Below are 13680 nucleotides of genomic sequence, written 5' to 3' on the forward strand. Positions count from 1 at the left end.
CAAACACTTATTCATCCCCCTCCAATCGAACTTGATGGAGAACCAGAATTCGAGCTCGACGAAATAGTGGATTCCCGCTTCTTCCACTGTCACCTCCAATACCGAGCCAAGTGGACAGGATATTCTCCTGAACACGATAAAACTTGGTACTTCACATACAACTTCGAAAACGCACAAGATACTATCTCAACCTTCCACCAGCGATACCCAGGCGAGCCCGGCCCAAGTGACGATCATGTTCAACCAAGGCAAAGAAGAGGGAAAGACTCCCGCGCCATTGCAACAACACGAGGGCTGGGGCAATAGCCCCCACCAAACCACACCCACCAGCCCCGAATACTCATTCATGGGGCCAACCGACGAAGAACTCAAGGAAAGGGAAAGACAAGCACAGCATAACGCCATATCATGGACGGTATGCTACGATGACGGTTGCCAAACACACTTTGGCGACAAGGAAGGCTCGGGATAGTTACCGAGGGAATGCCGAAAGTGTGGCCCACGCCCAGACCACGTCCTGAAGCATTGGCAACAATGCTTCAGAAATGGGTGCAGGATGCACAGGGCACAAAAGATATCTGCGGGATTCTACCCGCAGAAGGATGGAAGCCGAAAAGAGTTGGAAGGAGAAGATGCCAGAAAGGCATGGGCCGCAAGTACACGGTCCAAGGAGGGAAGGGCCCAAAGCTCCTCGGCAGACACGGAACCGGATGTCAGGAGCCTACACAGGCAGATCCGGGGACTTCGAGAACAACTAGGCCAAGAAGAGGCCACAATTTCGGCAAACGACAAAACGATCGCGGAGCTCAGACAGCTGAACGACAATCAGCAGCAGACGATCTAGATGGTGAATCTGACTCTGGAATCGGTAAGGGTCAGATGGAGAACGGCAGACGAAAAGTTCCACAAGCTGAGAAGGACCATGCGCTCGGCAGGACGGGAACTATTGAAACTGGTAGAAAATGCCTGATGGGAGTCTAGCTTAGGGGGAGGGGAGCTAATGTCACGAACGTGGCTTAGCGAGGAAAGGGTTTTTCACGTGACACATGGTTATGAGTCACAGGTATGTTATTGTTTCACGCATATGACCCATTTGGGTTATATGATTGAAGTTATGTGTGGGATTTGTGATGCTTTCGCAAGTGGCTCAAGTATGAGTCATGGGACATGCGCCTGACAAGTATGCCTTACGAGTATGCCTTACGGGTAAGCCTTGCTCATATGATTTATGTTTCGCACATGACCTCATTATGATGTCATGGGTTTCGTGCATATGACTCAGTCGAGTCATATGACTTGTTTATTGCGTTATGATTGGTTTATGAGTTTCGCACATAATCTCACTAGGAGATCATGGATTTTGAGCATGTGATCACTTTGGTCACATGACTAGTTTGTTGTGATTTAGTTTCGCACATGTGACCACTTTAGGTCACATGACTAAAGGCAGGAAGAACACTATATAAGGAGGCCAATGCGGCCGAGGAAGATAGGTTCTTCACGCTTTGTTCTAAGTACTTTTCCTACTTATTACTTTAACGAATATAAATCACCTTTACGATCTTTATCTTTACTGCAACCTTATCAGTATGCCAAGAAGTGCTCGTCACAAAGACGAGTTAGAGAAAGCTTACGATAGGCGTTCCCGATAGAAGACAAAGGTCTTGTACTATTGGTAACATAGGCAGAGACCTAGAGCTATCGTAGGACAAGGAGAGAAGGAGATAGAACCGATAAGTATCGTTCTCCGTCGCCAAGAACCAACTATACAGAGAGGGATCGTTACAGAAATAGTTACTTTCAAACAAGAAGTCTTAAGATAAGGCTTGACTCTCACAAAGAGTCTGTGATATTTTTCTGAAGCTCAAGAGTACCTTCAGGTTTTTTTGGAGGCATTAATTCCTACCATGTAGGCAATTTCTCTCAGGAGCTTTAGATGATTCTCTGTGGAAGTGGTGGCAAGATTGATTAGCTTTCTTCTCTCTTCTAAGACAAGAAGGCTCTTATAGCCACGAGTGGATGGTCATTTATGGGTAATTAGAGGTCAGCAAATTCGAAAAACAGTGGTAAGGGCCACTCCAGTAACTGTTGAAATCCTTCTGTAAGTCTACCTGGTAAACAGCTTTAATACTCAAAACTTGGAATAGAGTGAAGGAGAAATCTCATAGCAGATAGTAGAAGTTACACTATCAGGAATGTCAATCTAAGGTAAATTATCTGATTCAATTGATAGGTTTAGATATAAATTCTCTTGTATCATCAAAGAAAATATAAGTCAAAAAAAAAAAAAAAAAAAACAGGAGCTGATTGCATAAACCTAATATAAATAATCAAATAATGCAAAAAGTGAGAAACAGTTAAAATAAAAATTACAACTAAAAATTAAAAATTAAAACAAAGTATAATATACAGCCACTAGATAAAAGTGTTCGTGATAGTCAGATTAGTCAGCATACCTCACCAAAGTGTAGAGTAGTTGACCATGTTGTTTTTTTTTAATATAATTCTACTATCTATCCTCCATGATTCCAAACATTGCCAGGCATGATTCCCTACTGCTGTGATTCTTTACTGCTGTACTCTAATCCTACCAATAATTCGAGTACTATAGTCTTCTGTAACACAATAGTTAACTGATCAGGAAAATAAAAGTATGCTGTTCCTAAAAAGAAACTGCTAAAAACTATGCGAAAGGAAATGACTGCAACAGAAAGAAGTATGATAATTGACTTTTTCTATTACTTGTGAAGCATATATCTGGTTGCTAAAATCATCGGTCATCCCTGGTCAACTGTGAAGAGTTTTTTGGCTTGTGCCTGTGAGTGCTTATCTCTGGAGAACCTTTCCCAGTCTGGTTGCCCCTGTGTCTTGAGTCAGCAACAGCATTCAACAATTATTCAAGCTGCTAAAGCTAACCATAAGTTAAATAGAAGTGATTTTAGAAATCACTATACACATGGAGTCTCTCTTGCAATCAGCATGGCTTTTAGCAGGAGTGATAGTTCATGATCGCACAGCTAATATTAATTGTTTAGTTGATCGAGTACTCCGAGATGCCAATTTGAAAAAATGGATAGTAAAGTCAAGGCCTAAGCTCCAGAATAAACACTTTACTAAGAGACTTAGATGGACTATGGCTTATAGAGATTAGACTGCTGAGGATTTTGAAGGAGTCATATAGAGTGATAAATGCAGTATGGAGAAGTCAAAAGATCCTAGATAAATTTGGGTATTTAGGGAGCCAGGAGAGAAATGGCTTGCTGAGTGTGTTTACTCTAAGGAGAAGAATAAGGGGATATTACTTATAGTATAGGAATACTTGTAGGATAAGAAGAAAGACCCTCTTACTCCTATTACTAGAATGATAAACAAAAACAGGTATATTAGACTACTAAGAAGGCATCTTATTCCTGTTATTTATCAAATGCTTGCTCCTGGTATTTATGATTTCTATTTTTAACAAGACAATTCTCCTATGCACAAGGCTTAAAATGTAAGGGATTGGCTAGAAGATAACAATGTTGATATTATGAAGCACACCCATTATTTCCCAAATTTGAATCATATTGAGCATACATGGATAGAGCTTAAAAAGCATCCATATCAGCAGTATCCTAGGATATCTAATACCTCAGGAGGAAAGGAGGCAGTAAAGAAGAGGTTGGCTGAGGTGTTACCTCTGGTCTGGGAGACAGTTCCTCTAGAAACTTTTGAAATACTCTAGAAATCTATGCCAAACAGGGTAGTAGCAGTTTTTGAAGTGAGAGGGGAGTATACTAAGTATTAAATTCTATAGTAGGAGGTCTTTCATATTCTTTAAATTTTATTATATAGAATTATTAGACTTGGAGAAGTAGTTGTCAACAATTAACAAGGCTACTCGTAGCGGCTCGCAGTGGATCCTGGATGTCGAGTGCCACCCGCAACTGTGAAACGACAATAATATTCTTGTTAATTTACTTCCACAGTCTAATAATTTGCACTTAGCTACCTATCATTACCTATTGACTGTTTCTCTCCCAAGGAAGTGACAACTCTACTATCAATACCCCACCGCACAGACATATAGTGCCATTTGGCGCAATTATACATATCTCACATCACGAACATGTTTGTCTAGTAGCTGTAAGTTAGAGAAAGAAAAAGAAGAAAAATAATGGAATAAGAGTTGCAGAGATAAACAATTTAGGAGAAAAAGAGAAAGAAAAAGTTTTTAATATTAACTAAGAAATAAAAAAAATAGAAAAAATATAGAAAGTAATAGAGGCATAAAAAGAGAGAAACTGTGGTGGTTAGTGGATTTGACAAAGTAGAAAAGATAGAAGTGGAGGTGTTAGGTTAGAGGAGGTCGAGTGAAAGATGGAAGATTTAGGGTTTGGTTTTTTTTTTCCCACACAACAAGTCTCCCTCATCTTTAAAAAAAAGAAAATAAAGAAAACATTATTTTGACAGAAACAATGCTTGGCTAATAGTATAATTCTATTTTAATAAACCAGATGCACTAGTTAATTTAAAAATTCTGAAAAAAGAACAGAAGCATAAGTACTAAAGAATATAAATAAATAGAAAAAAAAAAAAATACCAGATAAGGATAAGATTGTTGATGATTTCAGAGAGAATGGATTTGATAGAGAGGAGAGTGAAAGAGAGAGTAGTGTTGTAGGAGTGAGATCCTGAGAAGAAGATGAATGGAGGAATTTAGCCAATTCAGTGGTTGTTTTAGATTTATTATGAGATAAATGGGCTGAGGATGAAAAACTTGAAAGTAGAGGAAATAGAGCCCGAGTATTAGGAAAATCTGTTGCTGTAAACCTGTAGGAAGCCATTGTTGTAGCAAAGTGTTCCAACTACCTTTTACTTAGATGCCAAATCTATTCAACTATTTATGCTTCAAATCTATATTTTTATTGCTAGCTATTTTTCTAATAGTCATGATACCTTTTTGTGTCATGCTACTATATTAAGTCAAACTGGTCACATTCATGTTCTTAGTGCTGATATTTTTTTTCTTTTTACTTAGAAGCTATGGAGAAACCTGGTTGTTGGGTATCATATGATCAAGTTACATTGTTTGACACAGTCAGCTCACCCGGTAGTCCTTTCCAAATTCACATTCTTACCCCATGCTCTGTACTATGAATTTATGCTTGTCCCTTGTACTTTCCCACAACGGACAACCCCCAGTATACAAGATATTAATTAGGATTATATACTTACTTTATTTGTGAATATCTTTCAGCTGTGATTTTGGTAGTTTAGTATTGCGAAAGAAGTACGCCCCATTGCATCGCTATGTTGGGATAATTATGCTAACAGTAATATTATACTCGGACTCTCAAACGAATACTATTTCCCAAGAGCTATTCCAGCAAGAAAAACAAGTTAACCACTCACCCACAACCGCTCAATAACTGCTGCATTTTACCGGCGAGATTTGCCTGTCCCCAGTACCTCGGAATAAAGTATGAACCGAAGTGAAAACATCCAAGATGTTCCAGAATAGACCTGCTCTTGGCCATACAGGGTCAGCGAAAGATGCTTTGTTGCGAATTCGAGAGATTACCGAGAAAGCCCTTACGTATTTCAATGTATGATACTTGAGTATCATACCCGTAAAAACTCTTGAACTTCACTATGAGATTATCAACGGAAATCCCCCCGTCAGTGCACTGTTCTGTTTTACAGGTTATCGAAATGGCGAATATCGGTTAGCAAGTTCAAACAAGTCCACTGGGCCAATGTTATACAGCGTCGGGAAAAGGTTAATCCTTTCGGGAGCTTTCGATTTAGGATCTGGAGATTGCGGGGATCTCGAGGGTAGTGATTTCAAAAGCCTCTGGGGTGCCGGTACGAGTGCAGCGGTAGCAGTAGGCTAATCTCGCTGGTTAAGGCGGTACAACTGTACTGTACCAGTACTCGTACAAGTACTAGGGTACAAGTACCGTTACACGTGTGGTGGACAAATATTCTTAATCCAGCTTAATCTACCGGTTCTATCCTGAAACGGATTAGCGGTAGATTATTACATCTCAGCGAGTAGCAGCTTGAGCTACCGTGCTGGGGATGACAATATTATTCCTAACAGCATCCGGAATAGAACTTAGAGAGAGTACTCGTACTCGTACAGCCGTACCTCATTGTCCAAGATAGTAAAGCTACTGACTCGGCTACTCGGTGTTCCCCATAGACACTAAGACGGGTATGTGAGATAGGTTAGGTTCGCGGCTATAGTCGATAAATGATTTAGCTTCGCACCTAAATTACACTAGTTAAACCACTACTAGGAGATTATCTAACCCAACAACCAATCGGGGCAGTAGCCGTATTGGCAATAATCAAAGCCTATTGTGACTCTTGTTCCGCAACTGCTCATAGTTCTCATAGGTAAGACCGAATCACCTTTAGAAAAGGTTCAAGTTCAAAGTGTATATTTCCTCCAATCTATCTCGACTATATGATCTAATACTAATCGTGTTCATGCTGATTAAAGCCAATAAAACCGCAACCAGAGTCCTCGGATCCCAGAATGAAATGAAAACCCAACCCGCTACCACGCAATGCAATGCTTAAGAGGAAGAAAAAAGTGTCAATCGACCCAAGGAGAATGAAATAAAAACCATGGTGCTAGCAAAAACTCGCCGACAACCTCTCTCCGCCTTTACAAGACATCAATTCTCAATCCACCCCAAGGCGCATACCAGACAACCTCATTGTTATCTCCAATGGAAACAACTTCATATGCCTTAGCCCCCTTAGCAGGGCAATCGAAGGTCAAGCCGGAGCCATCAACGACTGTAGCCTCACCCCACCCGGAAACACGGAAGGAACCCTTGAACTGATCTCTGAAAGGTCTCTGATCGAAGGTCGCGCCCGCGATGTTCGCGTCACCAATGGCGAACACCTGGATCTCCCCGGTGCCACTGAACTGAGTTGAGTAGGCGAATGCCAATCGGCACTCAGACCCGGTAATACCTTCGGGGAAGTCGAACTTGACGAGAGCTTGGGAGTTGTGCTTGTTGTCAACGCGGGAGACTATCGCTTTGTTGGTAACGCCGAGAGCGGTACCGGGGGTGTCTTCGTTGATGTTGACCACGGCGCTGGAGTTTATCACCTGCTTGACCTGGTCGCGGGTGACAAGATTCTCTACCGAGGTCTCTGCGGGGGCTGCGGTGGGGAGGGCAGTGGCCAAGGTAGCGAAAATAGCGAGGGCAGAGGAGAAGATAGCAGTCTTCATTTTGATATTTGGGTTGGGAAGTCTGTATTAAAAGTGGATGATAATATGATAGGGATTGTGGGAATCGGAAGATTGAAAATATATTGTGAGGGTGGTAATGTGGCTTTCAAGTGAAGTGCTGTTAAGAGATGTCCGAGAGGATGGTTTCTTCAATATCGTGGGACCTCGAAGGGTATTTATGTCACCTTATCTCGCTATGAAGGACGCAAATCCTTGAGTCAATCGTAGCGATGCTATTGCCGGTACAATAAGGCAATACCTGCATTGTCAAGGATGACTATGGTTAGCACTCATCCACCGTTCCTGGTGAGCATCGCGAAAAACTGGGGGTTTTGATAGAATCAGGGTAAGTTGTGGCTGTGGTGGCAGTTTTACGCTCGACACAGCTTTGATTGGTGGTCCTCTTTCCCTAGGTCAAATGTTGCGGCCCGGAACACAGTCTCCTCGCTTCCCAATGTGCCTGTGCTTTCCTAGATGAGATAGCACTGGTTCGGTTAACAGCCTACATTTGAGTGAGTAAATATGAGAACGGCGCGCGCCTTCCGTCGGTGGCTCATTAGAACTAAGGGCTTACGTTGGGCAGGCTGAATTCTTTGGACAAGGTTCCTAGAAACCCTAACCCTAGCCTTGGTACCGAATACCGAGTATGATAAAGTACCATCTGTGATACCTATCATATCGCCAACCTGGAATGGGCTGAAAACATGACATGAGTGATGTTACTAGTGCTCAGGTGCCGCAGCACAATTGTGGCATGTGCCCTGAACCTTGCTGGTTGCATCCCGGCAAGGAGATTCAGTACCGTAAGTAGTACGGTACTGATACGAGCATAAATAGCATCCTGAACCGAAGTCAGACCAAAGTCAGACCAAAGTCAGACCAAAGCACAGCCCAAAGACAGTTTTGTATGGTTGTATGGGTACTGTACTCAGATACTCATAGACCTTTCGCCAATTAGTCCTTAAACAAGTATCTGTCCATGTCAGAACTACATGGAGCAAGGGACATGAGGAAACAGATGACTCCAGAGCGCGGTCTACTCGAGTAGTGTTTTTCTGTTTTCGTTTACATGTCCGTTTTTCCAGGGATCAAGTGTTCTCCCTTGGGTGGTGTGAAACAGTAAAAATCGTTGCCAGGCAGGCTGAGCCGGATATGAAATGAGTTGGGTGTTGTCATTCGCTAGGAATTCGGCCGCTCTAGATGTGCTGAGTCAGTTATGATGGGGAAAGTCCAACATCGTTACCAACAGCTATCTCACAGCTACCCTTGGTTCTCGGTGCCCGGTACAAAATCCCACTACTCCACACCACCCAAGGGATAAGTTAGTATAGTATTACGGACGAGGGGAGGAATACATGAGGGGGGCTGGCATGCATAAATCGCTCGAGGGAGAGGGAAGGGGGGCTGAGGACGATAAACAATGTAGAAATGTCTGCATCAACATACAGGAAATTATGACCAGTCAAAATCTGAATGCAAAATAGATAAACGGAAAATATAAAACAAAAACAAAAATCTGAGATTGAGATATTCCATAATAACAAGAATAATGCACACTCACTCGCACACACACACGAGTACATGTTGGACAGAAGTGTTTCTTGGCTGCTCACCGCACATTTCCCTTATGGCAATGACCACACAACCCTAACCCTTTTGGTATTAACTACTCCGACGTCTCAATGTTCGACTACTGGTTAGCCCTCCACATCAAACACCATATGCGACAACATCTGCGACGATACCTGTGACAACTCCATATTAGGGTGTTACCCCTATCATATGGAAATGCTGAATGTCCTTGACCAGAGTATACCCTCAGTCAAATTCACTTATCCTCGGCCGGAGCGGCACAATGGGCAATAATGAAACCAAATGTGATAGAGAACACGGCATACGCTGGAAGTATGGGGAAGCAGATCAGTATGATCTCGGGGAGGATAAAAGGCAGCTTGTTTTCCCTTGTTAGTTGTTTTTGTTTGTTATCCAATCTGTCTCTCTTGCCTCCGTTACTCGCATTTGGGTCATTGCAGTCTTTCCCGTTATATTTTATTCCCTATCGTTCTTTGTGAGAATATTTCTCCAGTTTGGATATTGAAATTCATCTTTACATCTTTGCTCTGCCTAAGTCAACATTGTCTAAATTGCTGCCGTAATCCTTGTTGTTTAAAAGTACAAACGTAAGACGAAAAACTGGTAAATCCACAGTTGACCACTAGCGAATCCCAATTAAAGGTTTAGGTGGGTATGTATCATGATATGAGTTCTAAGCTTTGATTACGGGCGGAAATGACTTCAAAGGAGAATTTTAAGTGAAATCCTGAAGGAAAGAAGGAAAAGACAGCTATGGGTGTGGGGTTGTCGTACGCTGTAGGGAGGTGGAAGCGGTAGGAAGGAAATATGGACGTGTGTGTAGGAGTGGAGAAGTTGCGCATAGCGGTGTTCAAGGATGGTGGGAAAGAAAATGCCTTTTTAGGGTTAAAGTATGTGGAGGTTTACGGAATAGCTGGCTCGCAGTAGCTTCACCACACGCTCACGCCACCTCCACGAAGCCCACGGGAGCGGCGTCCCACCAGCTTAGTCTAGCATATGGGGTTTATCATCCTCTCCTTCTAATATGAGATTCACTACCCCCCATACCCATTAATAGCGCCGCAGGCAGTGTTCTGCCAAAATATGATCGTGCATATTGGGGCGCATGTCTCCCGTCCCAATAGTAGCTCCACTGCTCCATCATGCGCAGTTCTGGTAGCCCACTGGAGCGGTGTTTGGCCATCGTTGTCTGGCATATCAGGGTTGACGTCTTCCCGTCCCATAGTACTTGTAGCTCCGCAACTCATCATGCCCCTATCTACAGCCAGCAGGGGCTACTTCTAACCCCTCTTTGTTGGGTTTGCTTTGGTGCCGACATTCTCGCGTTCCATTACGAGCTTCAGCACTTCCTGATACCCCTTCTGGGAAGCCAACGAGAGTGTTGTCTAGCCGGCTTTTTCACGAGCGTTGGTGTTGGTACCCCCCCTTCCCAATAGCATCCTCGTCACCCCCTCATACCTACTTTCAACAACCGAAAAGAGTAGTGTTTTATCATTTCTTATCCGGCTTATGGGTTTTGGCTTTTTCCCGTTGCAATAGCAGCTTTACTACTCTCTCAAGGCCTTCAATAACAGCCCCGAAGAGAGGTGTGCCACCGTACCCGCCTGTTGCTTCAGGTTTAACCTCTTTTCTTCCCAACAGCAGCCTCACAGCCCCCTCACGCCCCTCTTCGGAAGTTAACGAGATTGGCGTTTAGCCGTATTGTCCCTCCAGTTGGGTTTAAATTGTCTCTTTCAATGGCTCCGTTCATTACTTATAAAATCTTACCCCACCGGCCATACGTGCCGTCAGACTTAGAGGACACCCGGCCAAGAAGTAGCCACAAAATTCCTTTATTTTTCTTCCCGGTAACGCATGAGAGCATTGCTCGACGAAGGCAATTATCCTGTTTGTCGGGGACGACAGCCCACTGGGCCAATTGCAACTTTACTGCCCCCTCTTGCCTACATAGAGTGGCCCGTATTGATAGCGAATGCTGGCAGCGGGTGTTTCTTAGCATTCAGGTAAGACACTCGTGCGGAAGTAAGGGTGGATGTGTTCAACGGACAACTTGGAAAAAGTTGGGAAGCGCATCGATTCAAGGGTGGATATGATCTCTAAATACAGGAATAATATGCATCCATGAGGAAATACACACACAAACAGTTATGTTTAATCCCATATGAGCGGTGTAATCACCGTGATCGGGTTTCACGGAAAAAATCTGCCACTCTTACAGCAAGCTTCCTTTCGATCTTACCCCGGATGTGTAGTCTTCCAGTTCTGAATAGTTGGGTGTTTGTGCACCCCCGGGGATCTTTCTCAACAAATCTAGAACCTCCGGTCGATGCACTTCCACACATCCGTCAAGCCCATAGAGACATGTAAATACCCGTTGTAAAGATGTGACAGCCTACAGCATCTTCAGCATTTCGGGCACTAGCTGTCCCCTTCCACCCACGGCCCTTTCGTAATCTTGAAAGGCCCCACATATCTCCTCCGAGGTCCTTTCCGATCTGCCGCCAACCTCCCCGAGTAGTCAACCGAGCATATTCTTCTCGAAGACTGTTCCTCCCGTGCCGCGAAATCAACGCCCTTGCTACGAAAAAGGCATTTTATCGTAGTCCGGGTACAGAGGTACACTTGATCGCCCACCCACCATGTAATCATCCACCATGACCTGGAAGACGAAAAAGAAATCAAATGTATTCCATTTAGACTCGACAATTCGTGCGTAACCATGATCCCATAAAACTCCTACCCCTACGCCATACCGGAAGGTCGGTAAGCAAGGTTTAACGATTGATTACCCTAGTTCGGGTCATGTAGAATTAGGACAAGTGGTAATCATCAAACATGCATCCATAGCAACATGGATTTTCCCGATAAGGCCGGAGAAGTTTATAATTGTTGCTAGTCCCGCTTCCAGTTCTGCCAGTGCGTGGGGCGCACCTAGTTCTGGAAGTTCAGTCTCCTGCAGGCACAACGGTAAATTGGCGGATGCGTGGGTGGAGAGGGTACAGGAGCGTGGGAGCGCTGGGTAAGGATTTAAATTACGTTGGGTTAATTGTGACTATGTCATGTATAGGCGGCGTCGTTCTGTTAAGTTTATACGGGTCTGTGAATGAATGTGGAACATTGTAAGACCTTCAAGCATGGCAACTTAAGGTATATTCACTAAGGAATGAAAAGTACCATGGGGTTGGGATTGAATTGCCGTTCCTCCGATAATCACGAACGAGTGAAGGAATATTTAAAGAAGTTAGAATGCATACATCAATCAAGGAGATGGAAGACTAGTTTAGAAGCAATGAAAAATGTAGAAAGGTTACGATAAATAAGCAGAAAATAGTGGCCGATCTGAATCTGGAAAAAAGAATTGAAATATGGAAGAAATAAATTACAGACAAGAGAGGAGACCGAAAAATGCCTTGATTACAAGAATAGTACAGCTTCATCAATGCACAGGGGGAAAAAGGATAAAATTATAAAACTGCCTCGACCACAAGCAAATGCCCGTAAACTCTGAAGTTGGTACGCGTATGTTAGATTCCTAGCTACGACCGAGGACGGTAGCGACCCGCGGGGAGAATTTTGAGTTGAATCGGGGAGGGGAGGGACAGAAGAGAGGTGAAAGGGGTTTGGAGGGCGGGGGGCGGCTGGCTGGGATTATGGTGTGTCTGTGGGAATGCTGGGGAAGCAGCGCATAACTGTGTTTGAGGATGATGAGGAATATTTTGTGTTTGTGGGGTCAAGACGGATTTGGGTTTTGTGAATTGGAGGGGTGCAGTAGCTTCGCTACTCTCCCAAGCCCGCTGCGCCAAGCCCATGAAAGTGATGTCTGACCGGCATTGTCTGGCATGTTGCGGTTGGCATCTCCCTGTCCAAATAGTTGCTTCAATACTCCGTCATGCCCATACTCGACAGCCGGCGAAAGCGTGTGTGGCTATCATTGTCTAGCGTGTCGGGATTGATGTCTTCCCGTTCCAACAGCAATTTCACTACTCCATCATGCCCGTTTTTGGCAGCCAACAAGAGGGGAGTTTGGCCACGATCGTTCGGGATATTGGGGTTGACGTCTTCCCTTTCCAACAGTAATTTCACTACGCTCTTATGCCCATCCCTAGCAGCCCACCAGAGCGGTGTTTGGCCACGAATATCTGGCATATTGGGGTTAACGCCTCCCCGCCCCAAGAGTAGCTTCACTACTGCGCTATATCCGCACCATGCAGTACGCGAGAGCGGCGTATGGCCATAATTGTCAGGCACATCGGGGCTAACGTCTTCCCGTTCCAACAGTAGTTCCACTACTAACCAATACCCGTGCCACGCAGCCCGAAAGAGAGGTGTTCGGCCACCATTGTCGAGTGAATTGGGGTTGACGTCTTGCCGATCTAATAGGAGTTTCGCTACTCTTTCATTCCCATACTCGGCAGCCCACAAGAGCGGTGTGAGGCCATCCTTGTCTGGCATGTCGGGGTTGATGTCTTCCCGTTTCAATAGTAGCTCCACTGCATCAACTCGGTTAATCATAGAAGCCCACGAGAGCGCTGTCCGGCCATCACTCCCTAGAATACTGGGGTTAACATCTTCCCGTCCTAGCAACTTCTCCACTACTCCATCATATCTATTTACAATAGCCCAAGTGAGGGGTGTTTGGCCACGATCATTCGGAATATTGGGGTTGACGTCTTCCCTTTCTAACAGCAGCTCTACTACTCCAACATGCCAACACTTGACAGCCCACGAGAGCGGTGTTCGGCCATCCTTGTCTGGCATATCCGGGTTGACGTTTTCCCGTCCCAATAGCAGCTTCATTACTCCATTATTCCCACACTCTGCAGCCCACGACAATGATGTTCGGCCATAATTAT

General features: G+C 44.2%; 1 protein-coding gene; it reads right to left on the bottom strand.

Moving 5' to 3' along the window:
* Positions 1-6455: 6455 nt before the first annotated feature.
* GSTUM_00009890001 (uncharacterized protein) lies at positions 6456-7312 on the bottom strand. XM_002840964.2 has 1 exon: positions 6456-7312. Exon 1 carries the CDS (start codon positions 7232-7234, stop codon positions 6659-6661), a length of 576 nt encoding a protein of 191 aa, XP_002841010.1. The 5' UTR covers positions 7235-7312; the 3' UTR covers positions 6456-6658.
* Positions 7313-13680: the final 6368 nt, after the last annotated feature.

Source organism: Tuber melanosporum (assembly GCF_000151645.1).
Source record: "Tuber melanosporum whole genome shotgun sequence assembly, scaffold_62, strain Mel28".
NCBI lineage: Eukaryota > Fungi > Ascomycota > Pezizomycetes > Pezizales > Tuberaceae > Tuber > Tuber melanosporum.

Excerpts from the sequence above, each read along its gene's own strand:
- GSTUM_00009890001 (XM_002840964.2), bottom strand. The coding sequence starts at position 7,234 with ATGAAGACTGCTATCTTCTCCTCTGCCCTCGCTATTTTCGCTACCTTG.